Raw genomic sequence first — 19,408 nt, forward strand, 5'->3', positions numbered from 1 at the left:
TGGAGGCAGAGGTTGCAGTGGGGTGAGATCTCGCCATTGCACTCTAGCCTGGGCGACAGAGCGAGACTCCGTCTCAAAAAAAAAAAAAAAAAAAAAAAAAAAAAAAAAAAAAAAAAAAAAAAAAAAATTGGCGCAGGCCCCGAGTCTCTTCCTCCGAGGGGCCTGGACTGGGCCCTCCTCCTGTGCCTGTCCCTGCGCACCCGCCACCTGTCCCCCCTTACCCTGCCCCGCCCCTCACCACCGCGTGCTGGGCCCGCCGCCGCCTGGTTTCTAACCTCCGGCCTCCTCGCGACTCCACCCCTGCTGCCGCTAAGCGCCTCCTTTCTTTCTCTGCTCTTCTTCACCGCCATCCGACCAAGGCCCGGCCCCTCCCTCACCCTCACCCACACCTGAACCCCGGGGAGGCCCCAAGAGCAGGGCGCCCGCACAAGACCACTCCTCTACCCAATGCCCCTTCTCAGCCACACTCATCCAAAGCTGCCTCCTGGCTCTGGGCTCCATGGCAACTAGCAGCTAAGCAGGCCTAACGCCTTCCCAGAGTTCCTGAGGGCTAAGGGCAGGAGCAAGAGCATGACCCCAGCAATGGGAGGACCAATGGGGGCAGGGGGCAGAGGGCAGCGCTTGGGCTCCATGTGTGGGCCACAGAACCAGGCAGCCTGTTGCTAGGTAACCACATCTCCCATCACTGCCCCAGCGCATCGTCTTGAGCGGCCCATCCTGTCTCCAGCCACCTTCTGTGGAGTCTCGAACACTATCATCTGTGGGACCCTGAAGGCCGAAGGGAGAAGCAAGAGCGCAGCCAGCACCCCTGAGCCACCTGTGGCTCTGCTACCCACTATTTCACTGTGAAGAGTCAGCTGCCTGGGCTGTGAGGTCACTGCCACCATGAGTCTGGGTATCATGGAAGAGGAAGACCTGGCCGAGTACTTCCGGCTGCAGTATGGGGAGCGGCTGCTGCAGATGCTCCAGTGAGAGTCTGAGGCCTGGCTTGCCCACCCCTCTGTGCCTGGGACCACTCACACCCACCCCATGCCTCATCTTCCAACCTGTCTGTCCCCTCCTCTCCTGTAACCCAGTGCCCCAAATAACCCTGGCACCAGTCCACCCCATCACGCTGGTCTCCACCCCGTCACCCTCCCCAGCTCACTCCTACATGGCCCTCTGTGCTTCTCAACACAACACTCCTTCCCTCGGAAAGGGAGAGAGGCCCCTCTCCTTCCCCATGGGTATCTGTCTCCACGGGTTACTCCCAGCCCCAGCCTACCCCTTCTCAGAATACACAGACCTTTTGTGTTCACATCTTGGACAGGAAACTCCCCAATGTTCAGGGACAGTCGGAGTCCCCATCCATCCGGCTACTGGAGAAGAAAAAGGAGACGAAAATCATGCATCATAATATGCTGCAGAAGAAAAAGGTGGAGACTCGGGGATGGAGTGCAGAGGGGCAGGAAAGGAGGAGAGTGGGCTGGGGCACCGGGAGAGCCTGTAGACAGCCCTCCATTGTCTGGGTGGGGTGGCTAGAGCCAGGAGTCCTCTATGTGGTCTGGTCTCTTTGGGGAGAACAGAAAGGATCTGGGTCTTGGGGGTACCACTGTCCAGGTATGCTCTGCTCTGAGCCAGGCATGGAATAGAAAGTGGGAGGCTCCTACGGACCCTCTTGGGCCTGGGAATGGAGCCTCTGGGGCAGGGATGCTGGGGTCTTCCTCGGTACTCATGTTAGGGGCCCTCCTGACCTCTCTGCTCCCCCACCCCCACCCCACCCCAAAGATGTTTCAGCGCAGAATGGAAACCCTGAACCTGCGCTGGGAGGAACTGGGCGTCAAGGAAGCCCAGCTGAAGGCTCACATCCAGAAGTTTGAGCAGTTCATCCAGGTTTGAAGGGGTGTGGGCAGCCACAGTGGCCGGGGGATCCACACTGCGCAGGTGGGCAAACTACCGCTCCTCCTCCTCGCTTCTGCTGACTCCTCGCCCTGAGTTAAAAGCATCCTTAGTGCTTCAACATTGCCTGGCACCTCCCTAGGCATCCTTTATGTCCCCTACCTGTCTCCGTTTGTAATTTTCCATTTACCTGTCAGTCTCTGCTCCCTCTAGATGGCTGTTTCCTATTTCCTTTCCAGTACCTAGGACATACAGTTTCTCCAGCAAATGAACGCATGGATGAATGAATGAAGATGCTACAGTCAGGACTAAACACTTGGGGAATACAGTGATGAATGGGACAGTTTTAGTCCCTCCACCCACCCCACCCCTCCATCCTTGTCCTTGCACTGAAGGTCTGGGCAGGGGATAGTTGAAGGACCAGGCACTAGAGTCCATTCCAAGACACCTCTCTCACTTCAGTCCTTAGTGGAGCAATTTAATCATCTTAAAAGTTCAGATTTATCCAGACCCACTCCAGTTTGCACTTACGTGGCCCTGAAGGGCCTGGTCCAGCTCCGGGAGTGGGTAATGATTGCCGTCGACCACACAGAAGCCTCACTCTGAAGCACCTTCCTTCCTGCTCTGTGCCTAAGCCATGTGGGACAGGAAGTCCTCGGACTGGCACATTCTCCAGAGGTCTAGTTCTTAGCAGCCAGAAAAACACTTACGGAATGGTTGGGACAGAAGATTTGGGCATGATTTCTCCAAATGGCTCTCAGAGGGTCGGTAGCTTCAATTCCCAGAGAGTTTGCTACAAGTACAGACCCCAGGGGCTTCCCTTGTTGCTTTCAGCACGTCTGAGGTTGGGCCCAGGCTTCTATAATTTTTTAAAAGCTCCCCAGGCAGTTCTGATGACCAGGTGGATTTGAAGGTCACTGGTTTAGACCCCCTCAGTCCTCTCCTGGGCTTACAGGGCAGCATACAGATCCTCCATGCACCTCCCTCAGTGGCCTCCAAGTGCCACCACCACATACGCCCGTCCATGTGGAATCACAGGAGCCCCTGAAGGGAGAAAGGAGCCACACAGGGCGAGGGGTGGGCTTGCCTCTAATCTTAGGGGAGGGCTCTGCAGAAGAAAGAGGCAGGATTGGATTGATTGCAGTAACTGAGCCTCGTTCTGTCCTCTGGGCATCGAACTGCCTGTTCCATCTCCTCCCTCAGCGGGATGCCAGTCTGAGCTCCTAGGAGCATGCTCTCCCAGTGGCCTTACTCCCCAGGCCCTACGGTACCAGGCACATCGCATCTCTCATCTTCCTAGAGCTCCAGGCCTGTTGCCCCAGCTTGTGAAAGGGAGAGGGGCTCCTGCCTCCCATCTCCACAGCTGGGAAAATGGAAGCACCGAGTACCAAATCGGGAGAAAATTCCCGCCTCCCAGCTCTGGTCTGGGAGTGGTCCTTCTGCTCCATGGAAAACGGCCACCGCTAAGAACAGAAACCACAGAAGCTTTGTCAGGAGGGTTCCCGCTCCCACTTCTGGACTTTCTTAGTCTTCTCAGGGGGTTGAGTTCTTCCAGACTCTGGGCCCAGTGCAATGTAGGTCTTCCCCAGTCCACTCTCTGAAGTCCAGAGCCCAGGAAAGAACCATTTCCCATCTGCCCCCTCTCGACCCCAGGTCACCTCTTTGGATTAAACCTCTGTCCTCACAGCCCCCTGAGCCCCACCCCAGTCCACAAAAATCTCTTCAACCAGGTTCAAATAACCCTGGAGAGTCTTTTCCTTCACCCCTCTTCTGCCCCATGGGTGGCCCAGCAATCTCTGCCTGTTGCCAGGATGGTTTGTGCAGACAGAGGGGTCTGAGGGCACCACCAGCCCCAGGAAGGCCTGGGCCCCGGGAGGGCCGGGAGAGGCTTCCTGACCAGCACCGCCTCCCCCGGCCCCAGGAGAACGACCAGAAACGGATCCGCGCCATGAAGAAAGCCAACAAGGAACGAGAACTCAAGCGCCAGCACATGCAGGAGCTGAGCAAGGGCAAGCAGGAGATGGTGGCGCTGCGGCTGGAGCACCAGCGGCTGAGTGCCAAGCTGCAGGACTACTCCATCTTCAACAAGTACCTAGAGAAGGTGGTGGAGAACTCCGAGGTGAGTCCAAGGAGCCTGGGAGTCCGGCCCTGGCACCTTCCTCAGTCCCACCTCCTCCTCCCCGGGCCCTGGGGTGGAGTTCAGGCTCAGCTGGCTGGGGACTGTGGACCCTCTGGGCCCCACGGGCTCTGCAGGATGGGCACCCTGCTCCAAGGAGATGCAGCCAGCCCTAGGGGGCAGTGGGGAGCAGCTAAAAGAAGCCTCTGGTGAGGCTGGAAGAGTTTCTCAAGGGGTGGGGCCTAGAGCTGTGCCTTTGTGTGTCTGTGTGAGTCACAACTGTGTTATCTATCTTGTGAGTTACATGTTTATGTCTACATGTGTGTCCATGGCTGTGTCTGTCTACAGGGGTGTGTGTGTGTGCGCGTGTGTGTGCGCGTGTGTGTATCAACACGTGGCCTCCCTGTATCCCTGCGTCCCCTCCTTTCAGCGTCTTCTGTTTACTGGAGAGTAAATTGGGGAGAGGAAGGGAGAGGAGTTGGAACAACACCCAACCCCCTGCAGAACTGGGGTGCCTGGTTTGTGCTGGGCCCCGGGGTTGGTGCTTCACACGGGTAGCTTCATTCAGTTTGCTGGTCAGCCCCAGGGAGAACCCAAGCTGACCATCCCTTCCAGAGAAGGAAATGGAGGCTCCGAGAGGTTAAGTCACCTGCTCAGAGTCTCACAGCTCGTCAGTGAGGAGAGCCTTTGCTTTCAGCCACTCCTCAGTGGGCCCCACAGTGCCACTGACAAGGGCTCTCCCTGCAGTCCCTGCGGCCGTAGCCCAGGGAACTTCTTAGTTCCGCTGTGCCTCTTGCAGCGTCTGACACTGCGATGTCCCTCCCAGAAACCCCCCTCTGCCCTCAACTCGGTGGCACCTCCCTCTCTCCCCTACCTCTGCCCCCTTCTTCTCAGGCTCCTCGGGTGGGGGCGCCTCTTCCCAGGTCCTTCTTTTATTTATTTATTTATTTATTTATTTACTTATTTATTTTTGAGACAGAGTCTCGCTCTGTCGCCCAGGCTGGAGTGCAGTGGCCGGATCTCAGCTCACTGCAAGCTCCGCCTCCTGGATTCATGCCATTCTCCTGCCTCAGCCTTCCGAGCAGCTGGGACTACAGGCACCTGCCACCACGCCTGGCTAATATTTTGTATTTTTAGTAGAGACAGGATTTCACAGTGTTTGCCAGGATGGTCTCGATCTCCTGACCTCGTGATCCACCTGCCTCAGCCTCCCAAAGTGCTGGGATTATAGGCGTGAGCCACCACGCCCGGCCTCTTCCCAGGTCCTTATGTGGTGGGTCCAGGTTCTCTGTCTCAGATCCTTCCCGCCCCCCCCCCTTTTTTTTTTTTTTTTTTTTGAGACAGAGTTTAGCTCTTGTTGCCCAGGATGGAGTACAGTGTCTTGATCTCAGCTCACTGCAACTTCCACTTTCCCATTTTCAAGTGATTCTCCTGCCTCAGCCTCCCGAGTAACTGGGATTACAGGCACCTGCCATCATGCCCAACTAATTTTTGTATTTTTAGTAGAGACGGGGTTTCACCATGTTGGCCAGGCTGGTCTCGAACTCCTGACCTCGTGATCCGCCTGCCTTGGCCTCCCAAAGTGCTGGGATTACAGGCATGAGCAATCCTACACTTTTCTTCTGAGCAATGTCCAGAGCCTCCCATGGATGCCACTCATGTCACATCTCCTCCCCCATGTGACCAACAGCCAAGAGGCCCCCTCACTAGGGCAGATGGAGGCACCCGCCCCAGGGGTGTGGATCCATGTCCTCCGAGGAGAGGGGCGACAGGATACACAACTGTTCACAGTTCCCACAATTTCCATATCACACCACTAACCTAATTTACTCATGCGTGAGTCCCACCTCTGCATTATTTCCTCTACTCAAAGGTGCTACGTACTGTAAGGTCAGGGGTTCATTTCATGGTTGGGGTTTGTTTGGGGGGGGCGGGCAGGAAGTAAGGAGGGACTACCAGATTAAAACTGCAGATAAATTACAAGATATGGCCAGGCACTCTGGCTCACGCCTGTAATCCCAGCACTTCGGGAGGCCAAGACGGGTGGATCACCTGAGGTCAGGAGTTCAACACCAGCGTGACCAACATGGTGAAACCCCGTCTCTACTAAAAACACAAAAATTAGCCGGGCGTGGTGACAGGCGCCTGTAATCCTGGCTACTCAGGAGGCTGAGGCAGGAGAATCGCTTGAACCCAGGAGGAGGAGGTTGCAGTGAGCCGAGGTCACGCCATCGCACTCCAGCCTGGGGGCCAAGAGGGAAACTCCGTCTCAAAAACAAACAAACCAAAAAAAAATTGTAAGATGTGTCTTGAATTCAGAGTTGGTAAAATATGTATCTTAGAATGGAGGAAATTGGCCTGTGTCTCCCCGCTAAGCTTGAGACCCCCACGTTTAACTCATCCCGTGCACACTCATCTCATCTGCTTCCTGCCACCCCCAGGACAGCCCTGCCACTGGCCCGTCCTGTGCTGGTGAAAGGCAGGACCACCCACTCACAGCCCCGCCAGAACTCGGGCCTCCTTGGCTCCTCCCTCCTGCTCAGTGCCACAGCTATCAATCCGCAGATCTGGTCTGTTCTGCCTTGGAAGTATTTCTGGAATCCAGCCCCTGCCCCTTCCTCATCCAGGCCACCAGTGGTACCTCGTCTGGAGTTCAACTCCGCGTCATTCCTGACCAGCCTGTTTGGCATTCCCCCCACCCCCCTCTCTTTCTCTTTTTTCTTCTTTGTTTATTTTGTTCAAAATACTTTAAGCATACTGGAGAGTATAGAGACACACATAACAGCAACCAAGTACTCATCACACAGCTTTGCTAAATCTTCGTATTTTTCCCATCTGCCCCCAGTTCTTTTGTCTTAAATCAAACACTACCGATAATTGAAATCCAATAAATGAAATCCTTTGTGTCCTTCCAAATCTTATGCTTCTTCATCTCTCCTCAGACATCAGGAGTATCCCACTTTTAAAAATTCTCCTCATGCTTGTGTTTATTATTTTGTAACATTTAACTTTTTGTAACTTTTTATTTGAGTATTCTGCTGTCAAAAATTGTCAAATAGCCAGGCACAGTGGCTCATGCCTGTAATCCCAGCACTTTGGGAGGCCAAGGTGGGCGGATCACGAGGTCAGGAGTTCAAGACCAGCCTGATCAACACAGTAAAACCCTGTCTCTACTAAAAATACAAAAATTAGCTGGGCATGGTGGCGGGTGCCTGTAATCCCAGCTACTCTGGAGGCTGAGGCAGGAGAATCACTTGAACCCGGGAGGCAGAGGTTGCAGTGAACCAAGATGGTGCCATTGCACTCTAGCCTGAGTGACAGAGCTAGACTCCATCTCAAAAAAAAAAAAAAACCTCAAATCATGCTTCTTTTTATTATTTTGTCACATTTAATGTTTTGTAACTTTTTATACGGAATTTTTTAAGCATACACAAAAGTAAAGACAATAGTCTATTGAACACCTGTTGCTCATTACCTGATTCTAATAACAATTAATTCATAGTCATGTCCCCCACACTTTCCCACCTCTGCCATTTTGAAGCAAACAATATATTTTCATCCATTTGTGTCTCTCTGCAGTATGTATCTCTAAGAGATGAGAGCTCTTTTTAAAATAACTACAACACCATTGTCACACCTACTATAAAATTGATAGTAATTCCTTAACATCAAATATAGTATCATTTATTGCACAAAATGGGCCAAGTGTAGTGGCTCATGCCTATAATCTCAGTGCTTTGGGAAGCTGAAGTGAGAGGATCACTTGAGCCCAGGAGTTCAAGACCAGCCTGGGCAACAAAATGAGACCCCCCCAACTCTGCAAAAAATTTTAAAAAAATCAGTCAGGATTGGTGGTACACACATGTGGTCCCAGCTACTTGGGAGGCTGAGGCAGGAGGACTCCATGAGCCCAGGAGGTCAGGGCTGCAGGGAGCTGTGTTTATGCCACCATCCTCCAGCCTGAGCAATAGAGTGAGACCTGTCTTTTAAGACAGATTATTGCACGGATGCTTTTTGTACAGTTGGTTTGTTCCAATGAGAGTCCATATAAGGTCCTCACACTGCCCTTAGTTGATATGCTTCTTAAGCCACACATAAAACAGGTTATATCGTATGATTCCACTGATGTGTTTAAAAACAGGTAAAATTAATCTTTATTGATAGAAGTCAGAATACTGGTTTCCTCAATGGTCGAGGGAAGATACTCACTAGCAACCTTTCCTCATTTCTTTGCTAGAATACTACCGTAAAGAAAAGGACTTCTTAAAGAGACCCTTTCCTTCATCAACCATTTGATTACTACGTGGGTCTCACAGAGAAAGTTTGTTAAACGCTTTATTTAGTTTTCAGAATAATGAATTGGTTCTGTAGCACTGACCTGTAATGCTTCTAGTATCCTTATGAACTTAGGGATTTTTAACATATTTGATATGTTTTAATCCCTTGCACTTATTCTTACTAATGTTCAAATCATCTCATCTTTGGGCAGTGGGAAGCTCTTCGATTTGGCACCTAAATCCTTTTGACATCAGCATTAAGTTTTAGAGGTGTGTTCCTAGTAACTCTGATGTGGTCCATTTATTTGAACTGTGGTACGCTGTTGTACTGTTTGCCAGATGAACTTTCAGAAATGCAGATGTGAATTGTCTCTCTACTTCTTAAAATCCTTCAATGGATGAAGTCCACACTCCTTCCCAAGGTTTACTGAGCTTGCTTGCTTGCTTGCTTTTTCTTTCTTTCTTTTTCTTTCTTTCTTTCTTTTTCTTTCTCTCTCTCTTTCTTTTTTCTTTCTCTTCCTTCCTCCCTCCCTCTTTCTTTTCTTTTTTGTCTTTTCCTTCCTTCCTCCCTCCCTCTCTCTCTTTTCTTCTTCCCCTTCTCCTTCTCCTTCTCCTCCTCCTTCTTCTTCTTCTTCCTCTTCTTCTTCTTCCTCTCCCTTCTTCCTTCTCCCTTCTTCCTTCCCTCATTCTTTCTTCTTCTTCTTTCTTCTTCCGTTCTTCTTCTTTTCAATCTCTCCCTCCCCATCTTGAACTCAGGCTACCTTGAGCATCCTGAACAAACCACCCCCTATTCCATTCATCTTTGCCCAGGCTGTCGCCTTCACCTGTAGCACTGCCTCACCTCCCTACACCTGCTTTTGCTGGCTATCTTCTATTCATACCTCCCGTCTCATTTCAGCCACCCTTTCTCCCAAGAAACCTTTTCTGGCTGTTCCTACCTCCTTCAGTGCTGGGCTGTGTGGCCCTTCCCCAAAGAGGCATATTTGGGGAAAGGCCAGCAGGGCAGTTCCCAGGACATGCATCCATCACTGGAGATGTCATGAGATGGAGAAGGTGCTCGGGAAGTTTCCCCTGGGTGGCTGAAAGACACGCTTTGATAAGCCCCTAGGAAGGCAACTTGGCATCACAGAAATGGGGTTCGTGCTGCCTTCTAAAGAGCGTGGGTTTCAGGACTTCTGTTCTACTGAGTGGGACCTGAGGGTTAGGGCTGGAGTGGCATGATTCTGGACCAGGCTGGGGGAGGTGAGCTGAGTCTGGCAGGCCACCTGCCCCACCAGCACCCTCTCCAGCCCCTGCTTCTCCCTCAGCAAATGAATAACTACCAGAGATGACCAACTTGAAGGTTTTCCCAGAGTCCTGTCCTGCCCCATCCCCCAGTCATAGGGAGGGCTTTTCTTGCTGTTGTAACTGACTGTTTCCTTGTCTGTCTGTCCTCCATGCCACCCCTCAAGCTGTAAGCTTCCTAAGAGCAGAGTCTGGCTTTCCTATCTCCTGCTATTTCCCTAGCATTTAGCACAGTTCCTGGCTTGTAAGTGGTTCCTGGTACAATCTTGTTGAATAGGAAATTCTTGCCTCAGGAGACGTTGCAAATTGCCTTCCATCAGCAATTATCAACCTGGCTGTGCCTAGAACCACCTGGGGATCTTTTGCAACATTCAGATACCAGAGACCACAGAAGACTTGTTTATTCATCCGAATTTGCGGGGGTGGAGACTGGCAGGTGTCCTTTTTAAAGCCCCTGCAGGTGATTCTCACATGCACTTAAAATCGAAAATCCCCGGCCCAGTTGTACACCCCTCTGCCCAACAAATGGACCATCGCCCATACAAACCCAGGAGAAGCAGGCAGCGGGACCCCAGCGTCCCTCACAGCCTCTGGCCATGACCCTGGCCAAGGGCCTGCCTGCCCAGGTGTCCAGGTGTCCGGGCATTCCAGGCTGGGGGTCGGCAGGACTGGGTGGCTCCCTCAGGCCCCCGGGGCTGGCTGTGCATTGACCTGAGCCCCTGACCACAGTTCGAGGAGATCCATGAGGTGATCGCGCGCTACAAGACGCTGGTGAGCATGCACCACGACCTCATGCAGTCTGCGCAGGAGGGCCAGGAGAAGATTGAGCGCGCCAAGGCCCGGCTGGCGCGCTACATGGAGGAAAAGGATGATGAGATCCTGCAGCAAAACAATGAGCTGGCAAGGCTGCAGATGCGCTTCGACCATGCCCGCAGCAATGTCATCATCTGGGTGAGGGGCCCGGGGCGGGCCAGGGGGCGCCTGGGCACTGGGTGAGTGAGGGCCCTGAGCATGCATACACACACACACACACACACGCACACACACACGCACACATACACCACATGCTGTGCTCATGCCCCGTCCTTATCCCCTCCCCAGGAATCTCGCTGGGCACACATCCAGAACACCGCAGCCAAGAAGACGCTGCTGCTTGGCACTATTAAGATGGCCACGCTGAACCTCTTCCAGATCGTGAGCAAGCAGCTGAAGGAGGTGACCGAGGTGGCCCTGGAGGACACCCACAAGCAGCTGGACATGGTAGGAGGAGGGGACAGGTACTGGGCCCATGGGGTCAGCTGGGCCGAGGAGGTTGCCAGTGGTTGGGTAGAAGAATGAACCCGACAGAGCAGCAGAGCAGGGACTCTCAAAATTTAACAACATCAGGATCACCTGGGAGGGTGAGCAGTCTTACTGGGCCCCACCCCCAGAGTCTCTGACTCAGTGGATCTGAGATGAGAACCCAGGAATTTACATTTTCAGCAAGTTCCCAAGTGACACGGCTGGTTCGGGAACTTTGAGAACCGTTGCATTAGCAGCAAAACCCTTTTTAGCCCCAGTCTAGAGAGCAGTAGCAGGAACCCACTATTGAATCCATTAGTTGTACAAAACAGCCTTATTAAATTCTAGTGAGATACTGTGGCCTGCTGAAGGCTTGAGCTTGAGACCCACACTTTGTTAAAAGGAGAAACTGGGGCCGGGCACGGTGACTCACACCTGTAATCCCAGCACTTTGGGAGGCCGAGGTGGGTGGATCACCTGAGGTTGGGAGTTCAAGGCCAGCCTCAAAAAAAAGAAAAAAAAAAGTAATTGACTGAGAGACACTTTCCCTACTTTTTTAAAAAAAAAAGTGAAACTCATGAAATATACACAACTAGGAAAAAGGAGTTCCCTAAAACAAATTATTAGCCTACATTTTAAAGCATGTTTGAACAGAATTATTTTATAGCCCAAAGGAGGGCATTTGTAAGCAAGTGTGTTCTAGAAGTAGCAATTCTCATCGTTTCGCCTTTACATGCCTACAGTTTATCGAGGACTCCCAGAGAGCTTTTCTTTATGGGATTGTATCTATTGATAATTGCCATCCTAGACATTAAAACAGAAAATTTAAAAATATTTGTTTAATTCATTCATTTTTAAATAATGATAAAAAGTACGTTAACAGAAATAGCATTTTTTATGAAAAAAGTTTCGAAAGTGTTTTGTGAGAAGAGTGGCATTACTTGCAAACTCCTTTAACGTCTGGTTTCACAGAGGACAGGCAGGCGCTCACGTCCACTCCTGCGTTCATTCTGTTGTGACAGCATGTGTCATGAAAACTCGTCTCTGGAAAATGCCACTGTGTACTCGTGAGAGAATAAGAGCGACAAAAGGCAAATAACATGTTAATATTATCGTAAAAAGAGTTTTGGCCTCAAAAACCCCTGTCCCCCAGAATAGGGTCTACAGAGACTCCCAGAAATCCTCAGGCCCCTCCCCTCAGCCTCCCAGAGGTCCTCAGGCCCTTGCCCTTAGCTGTTGTAAAGAAAGATGCAGCAGGAGTGCCCAGCACGGTGGCTCACACCTGTAATCCCAGCACTTTGGGAGGCCAAGGTGGGTGGATCACCTGAGGTCAGGAGTTCGAGACCAGCCCGGCCAACATGGTGATATCCCATCTCTACTAAAAATACAAAAATTAGCCAGGCATCGTGGCAGGAACCTGTAATCCCAGCTACTCGGGAGGCTGAGGCAGGAGAATCGCTTGAATCCGGGAGGCAAAGGTTGCAGTGAGCCGAGATCGTGCCACTGCACTCCAGCCTGGGTGACAAGAGCAAGACTCCGTCTCCAGGTTCAGTGGGAGATGCCGCCCTCCAGCAGCTTACTCCCACAGGCACATCTCCTGCTGAGACCATAGCTTCTAGTCCATCCACTCCAAATTTTGAGTACCTGAATCCCTCTCGATTCACCTCTACAGGAGAACTTCAGATTGCCCAAAAGTTATTTGAAAATATCTCACTTCATTCCCATAGGAGATGAACCTACTCACGGAAATACACATGACCAAGTAGCCTAAAGATTTAAAATTGAGGACCTGGGAAAGTACAAGTTGAAATCAGAGGTCGAGGATGGAGAGAAATACAGACTGCCCTTGGTTCTTAAGGGTCTTAGACAGGGGCTCTGAGCTTGTCGGTAACCTAATGAAAAGCCACCTGCAGCTCTTATACCAGAATAAGAAAATATAAGGTTTCCTCCGAGACAGCGCACCTTTTCCCGGCACTTAGTTCTCACTGAAATTTCTCGATGAGCCTTCATTCACACTATGAATAATGTTCTCAACAGCTTCCCTGCAACCAATGCAGGCACTGGCTTTGTAAGGCAGCTGCTTATACAGAACAAGGAACGTGGTACACAGGACAGCTTAGGAAAAGCGATTCTGCAGACGACCAAGTCATTTGAATTCCATAGAGCGTGTCATGCAAGGTTTGGCATTATCCCTGAAGAAAAGCCAAACTATCTGAACAAGCACTTTCCAAACTGAATCCTGAGATATTGTGTCCTGGGGGAATAAAAGGACTCCGTAGACTACTACATTTAGAAACTCTAAATTCAACGAAGATAAGTTTAAAAACACAAAAAAAACCTGGAGTCTTTGCTATAGTTCTGTGCCCTGAGATGCTCCCAGCAGACAGCGTTTCTAGAACTGACTTGACCACAGAACTCCTTTGGGGCACGTGACCACTTATGACAAGAACATAGCTCAGGAAATGCTGACCTGTCTTCTCTGTCATCTTGGGAAAGCCACTTTAATTCACTGACTCTCTGTTTTCTCATTTGCAAAATGGGAATGATACTGGTAATGGTAACAGTATCAGCAGCTGACAGTCGTCGAGAGTTTTGGACAGTCTGAGTAGTTCCATCTTCAGAGACAGCCTTGAAAAGGAGAAGTTTTAGAACTGAAATCCTTTAATCCTTTTTTTTTTTTAATTTTTTTTTTTTAATTTCAGATTCAGGAGTGCATGAGCAGGTTTGTTTTTTGTTTTGTTTTGTTTTGTTTTGTTTTTTTTGAGACGGAGTCTCGCTCTGTCCCCCAGGCTGTAGTGCAGTGGCACAATCTCGGCTCACTGCAAGCTCCACCTCCTGGGTTCATGCCATTCTCCTGCCTCAGCCTCCCAAGTAACTGGGACTGCAGGCAACCGCCACCATGCCCAGCTAATTTTTTGTATTTTTAGTAGAGATGGGGTGTCACTGTGTTACTCAGGATGGTCTCGATCTCCTGACCTTGTGATCCGCCCCCTCGGCCTCCCAAAGTTCTGGGATTACAGGCGTGAGCCACCGCGCCCGGCCAAGCAGGTTTGTTATGTAGGTAAATTCACATCACAAGGGTTTGTTCTACAGGTTATTTCATCACTCAGGTATTAAGCCTAGTATCCAATAGTCAGTTTTTCTGATCCTCTCCCTCCTCTCACTCTCCACCCTCAAGCAGATTCCAGTACGTGTTGTTCCCCTCTTTGTGTCCATGTGTTCTCATCATTTAGCTCCCACTAATAAGTGAGAACACGCAGTATTTGGTTTTCTCTTCCTGCATTAGTTTGCTAAGGATAATGACCTCCAGCTCCATCCATGTTCCTGCAAAGGACATGCTCTTATTCTTTTTTATGGGTGCATAGTATTCCATGGTGTATAAATACCACATTTTCTTTATCCAGTCTACCACTGATGGGCATTTAGGTTGATTCTCTTTGCTATTGTGAATAGTGCTTCAGTAAACATCCCCATGCGGCCAGGCGCGGTGGCTCAAGCCTGTAATCCCAGCACTTTGGGAGGCCGAGACGGGCGGATCACGAGGTCAGGAGATCGAGACCATCCTGGCTAACACGGTGAAACCCCGTCTCTACTAAAAAATACAAAAAAACTAGCCGGGCGAGGTGGCGGGCGCCTGTAGTCCCAGCTACTCGGGAGGCTGAGGCAGGAGACTGGCGTAAACCCCGGAGGCGGAGCTTGCAGTGAGCTGAGATCCGGCCACTGCACTCCAGCCTGGACGACAGAGCCAGACTCCGTCTCAAAAAAAAAAAAAAAAAAAAACCAAAAAAACAAAACAAAAAAAACACCCCCATGCATGTGTGTTTATGATAGAACAATTTATATTCCTTTGGGTATATACCCAGTAATAGGACTGCTAGGTTGAACGGTAGTTCTATTTTAACTCTTTGAGGAATCGCCATGCTGCTTTCCACAATGGTTGAACTAATTGCACTTCCACCAACGGTGTATGAACGTTCTCTTTTCTCCACAACCTCAGCAGCATCTGTAATTTTTCTGACTTTTTAATAGTAGCTAGCCATTCTGAGTGAGATGGTATCTCACTGTGGTTTTCGTTTGCGTTCGAACTGATATCTTAGAGGCTGTCTGGGCCAATCTTTTCTCCCTCTCTCTTTATTAAAGATGAAGAAATAGTCCCAGAAAGATGGAGTGATTGTCCCAGAACCGTGACGGGGGCCCAGCTAGGTCATCTGACTTCTGGAGCAGTGCCCTTTTCTGTGTCACACTGACTGCGTGCTCTTTAAAACAGAAGCCAGTGAACAGAGTTCACATTCCTTCTCATGACTGAAGGTTATCATGATGAGCATCAGCCCTGGGTTTCGAGTGCACGACCACATTGAGGGTGGTGAAGTTGTGGAAGGCGGTCTGCCCACGCTGACAGGACCCTGCCTGCGAAATCCTTTTCACCCACTAGCCTGCTTGTGACCCTTTCTTTCTTCTCCCTCCTGCTCGACTCTCAGCCTGGACTTCATACATCACCAGGTCTGCCTCCGGGAGTTCCTAACTCCATCCGTTTGTTGCTTCTAATTGCCTACACCTGACACTCAATTTCACCTCAAAACATTGTCATATGAGAGAAAGTGGCCTCCTCAAGAAGTCAGTCATGGCCGGGCACAGTGTCTCATGCCTGTAATCCCAGCCTTTTGGGAGGCCGAGGCGGGTGGATCACTTGAGGTCAGTGGTTCGAGACCAGCCCGGCCAACATGGTGAAACCCCATCTCTACCAAAAACACAAAAATTGGCCGGGCATGGTCGCAGGTACCTGTAATCCCAGCCACTCAGGAGGCTGAGACACAGAATCGCTTAAACCCAGGGAGCGGAGGTTGCAGTGAGCCTAGATCGCGCCACTGCACTCCAGCCTGAGTGACAGAGCAAGACTCTCATATCAAAAAAATAAATAAATAAAAATTTAAAAAGAAGTCAGTCACAGGAAAGCAATGGTGAACTCTTTAAAAGTGAATGCCTGGGATGCTCCGTCTTGGGACGGGGGAGGCCTCTGGGGGGCGGAGTTAACTCTGGGCTCCTTGCCTTTCTAGATCCAACAGTTTATCCAAGACCTGTCAGACATCTGGGTAGAGGTGAAAAAGAAGGAACAACAGCAAGTCCGGGTTTAAGGAGGCAGCCTGGTTCCAGAATGTCCTGAGACAGAGGTCGTAAGAGAAGAAGTCGTGAGCCTGCGGTCCAGCCAGTCCAGCTTGGGACCGACGCCCGCGGTGCCTTCCTGCTGAGGAACACCTGCTTATTTTCCCCCCTGGGCCTCACTCTATCCCTGAAAACAGTGAATGTTCTAAGAAGTTTGTTCTCAAGTTCTCTCTAGCCCTTGGTAGTTTATTCATGGGGAAGAGTGTAGCGATGGGGGGACCCACACCACAAGCACTCACTCTCAAAGCTGGTCACCTGGGCTGCCTGGGAATCAGAAACCACATCTTAGGCCTGGTGTCCCCTCGGCTTTGGGCTCACACACAGTCAGTGTGCAGGTGGGCAGCAAACCAGTAAGGTCAGTACAGAGGACTCTTCTGTCATCTACAACTTCAAATTTTTATTTTATTTTATTTATTTTATTTTATTTTGTGATGGAGTTTTGCTCTTGTTGCCCAGGCTGAAGGGCGAGGCACGATCTCAGCTCGCTGCAACCCCTGCCTCCTGGGTTCAAGCGATTCTCCTGCCTCAGCCTCCCCAGTAGCTAGGATTACGGGCACCCACAACCACGCCCAGCTAATTTTGTAATTTTAGTAGAGACAGGGTTTCACCATGTTGGTCAGGCTGGTCTTGAACTCCTGACCTCAGGTGACCCACCCGCCCCGGCCTCCCAAAGTGTTGGATTACAGGCGTGAGGTGTTTCTAATTTGGGTGCAAAGACCCACTTAAAACTACAAAGGCAGCTTCCCAGGTCAAAGCTGCAACAGTGCTGAGTCGAGAACTCTGCCCTGACTTCAGGAGCAAGCTCTGCTCCCCTGCCCCACTGTGTGCGCTAAAACGTGCAAGCCAGTGTCAGCAACGCGAAGGAAAGAATAGCCCTAGTTACTGCCCTAGTTACTGGGCAGGTCACCAGTAACTAGGGAGGGGTCACTCATGTGCCAAATGACAAGCTCAAGGATCAGGAACGGGCTGGGATGATGGATTAAAACCAGCCAAACTCAACTCAGTCCAGGTCAATGTAAAGTCTCAAACTTAGGTTCAACGATTTTTAAATCAATAGCAAAAGCCAAGTCAGAGAGCCGCGGGGAAGTAACATTTATTCAACAGGGACTTCGTTTGTATCCGCCTCTTGAAAACCCAGTGAGGCATCGTTATCCTGACTCACAGAGCAGGATGCTTGCCTGGAAACACCGGCTACAGGACGACAGGGCCAGGACTCACCCTTTTGTCTGCTCTTCCTGAGCCTGGTCTCTCCCCCTCGCCAGTCTGCCTCCCAGAAGGCAGAGGCCCTGTGCTTTTGTCCCCAAAGCAGGCTGAGGAGCAGACTCGAACAAGGCTCTGTGTCTCCTCCCTGGCCCTGTGATCCTAGAGGGCCCTCAGACTGCTCGGATTCCTGTTGCCTCAGGAAAGGCACTGCTGCAGCTGCCCTGCTGGGATCGCTGCGTGGCCGCAGTAACCCCTCACCTTCACATACAACACCTTACAGTGGTGGTTCTCAGGCGTGGTCCCCGGACCAGAAGCGTCAGCATCACCGGGCAACTTTACCAGTTAAATTCTCAGGCCCCACTACAGACCTGAGAACCAGAAACTCCAGGGGTGGGATCCAGCACTCTGGGTTTTAACAAGCCCTCTGGCCGGGCGCAGTGGCTCAAGCCGTAATCCCAGCGCTTTGGGAGGCCAAGACGGGTGGATCACGAGGTCAGGAGATCAAGACCATCCTGGCTAACACGGTGAAACCCCGTCTCTACTAAAAAATACAAAAAAAAAACTAGCTGGGCGAGGTGGCGGGCGTCTGTAGTCCCAGCTACTCCGGAGGCTGAGGCAGGAGAATGGCGTGAACCCGGGAGGCGGAGCTTGCAGTGAGCTGAGATCCGGCCACTGGACTCCAGCCTGGGCGACAGAGCGAGACTCCGTCTCAAAAAAAAAAAAAAAAAAAAAAAAAAGCCCTCCACGCGGTTCTGATGCATGCTCAAGTTGAAGAACCACTGCTCTACAGTGACCAAGCACTTTCAAGCATCTGGGTTCCATTCATTTCCTACCTCATGAAGCAATACGTGTCTACCTGGGTCAGCGTTTAGCCAGAGAAGTAAATAGATAGATAGATAGATAGATAGATAGATAGATAGATAGATAGGATAGATAAATAGTAAATAGAAGATAGTAGGTAGGTAGATAGATAGATAGGAGATAGACAATAGATAGTAGATAGATGATGGATACATAGAGATAGAATATAGATGGTAAATTAGATAGATGATAGATAAATAGTAAATAGAAGACAGTAGGTAGATAGGAGATAGACAATACATAGTAGACAGATGATAGATACAGATAGATCGATAGATGATTGATAAATAGTAAATAGAAGATACATGGTAGATAGGAGGTAGACAATAGACAGTAGATAGAGATAGATAAATACATACATAGATAGATAGATACATAGACAGATAGATAGATACGTAGATAGATAGATGGTAGAGAGAGAGACAGAGATTCTTCTGGTACATGTGAAGGGCTTTGTTTCAGGGATTTGACCGTAGGCAGTTGTGGACACTGGATAAGCAGTGTCTATAAAGCGGCTGTCTTCCCATCTGATGCTGGGGCTTGAAGTTCTCTGGGGAGATGGTTGGGAAGGAAGCATGGAGGTAAAGTAGGGGAGGTCAAGGGCAAGTCAGAATCCACAGCACCGGCTGGAGACCCGAGGACAGACAGGCAGACAGAAATCCATGTCAGTTCTTGCTGCTTCTGAAACTGGTGGTGTGGGCGTTCTGCCAAAGCCAGGATCCTTCGTCCTGGAAATGAACACATACGCCTGGCCCAGGGGCAGGAGACTGAAGAAGGCTCCAGGGGAGGGCGGCCAGATGCAGGCCTGGCCACCGCCTCACACCAATGCCGCGAGTCAGCAGGCATTGAGTAAGTTTGTGGATTTGTGGCTTCTCTTGTACTCAAGAAATCTGCCTAGACCCACGGAATTTCTTCTGTCCCAGGGCTGGGCCCCTTTTTAAGCCTGAAAAATGCAACAGTATCAGAATGAATCCACCCCCAAATCCCCCATGGGAAGCTCTCTGTGACCCACGCTAACAGGACACACCCAAGAAAAGGAATTTTGAGAATACATTTCAGCCTGGGCAAGCTGACTCATCTGGAAGCCTCCATGCTACCATCATCTCCATTTCACAGGTGAGGAAACCGAGGCAAAGCTGCCTTTGGAAGAGAGGAACGGATGCTGGAGGCTGCAGTCCCGCGGGCTGGCCCTGGCCAAACAGGCGTCTCTAGCGGATGGAGGGCAGAGGTCATCTCACACACCCAGGATGGCGAGTGCTAGGGTGGTGCTCGGAGGGGCATGGAGGGGTTGGGGCTCTCCAGAAACGGTCGTGGGTGAAGGATATGCTGCTGAAATAACTTCCCCACG

At 50.7% G+C, this 19,408-nt stretch overlaps 2 protein-coding genes across 2 annotated transcripts in view; both read left to right on the forward strand.

Annotated features, from left to right (window-relative positions):
• The window catches only part of MYH10 (myosin heavy chain 10), a 318,611-nt gene that overhangs the window by 51,534 nt on the left and 247,669 nt on the right, over positions 1–19,408 (forward strand). The window lies entirely within an intron of this gene.
• On the forward strand, positions 573–16,164 carry CCDC42 (coiled-coil domain containing 42). Its single transcript, XM_050765400.1, has 7 exons — positions 573–968; positions 1,310–1,415; positions 1,768–1,872; positions 3,800–3,997; positions 10,285–10,506; positions 10,657–10,815; positions 15,891–16,164. The coding sequence occupies exons 1-7, from the start codon at positions 886–888 to the stop codon at positions 15,966–15,968; spliced, it is 951 nt and encodes a 316-aa protein (XP_050621357.1). The 5' UTR covers positions 573–885; the 3' UTR covers positions 15,969–16,164.

This window comes from Macaca thibetana, chromosome 16 (genome assembly GCF_024542745.1).
Source record: "Macaca thibetana thibetana isolate TM-01 chromosome 16, ASM2454274v1, whole genome shotgun sequence".
Classification (NCBI taxonomy): Eukaryota; Metazoa; Chordata; class Mammalia; order Primates; family Cercopithecidae; genus Macaca; species Macaca thibetana.

What these genes read in the sequence shown, in the direction of transcription:
- CCDC42 (XM_050765400.1), top strand. Translation starts at nt 886, where the DNA reads ATGAGTCTGGGTATCATGGAAGAGGAAGACCTGGCCGAGTACTTCCGG. An exon ending in ATATGCTGCAGAAGAAAAAG is followed by an intron (nt 1,416 to 1,767) that starts GTGGAGACTCGG and finishes CCCACCCCAAAG; the next exon opens with ATGTTTCAGCGCAGAATGGA. An exon ending in AGGTGGTGGAGAACTCCGAG is followed by an intron (nt 3,998 to 10,284) that starts GTGAGTCCAAGG and finishes CCCTGACCACAG; the next exon opens with TTCGAGGAGATCCATGAGGT.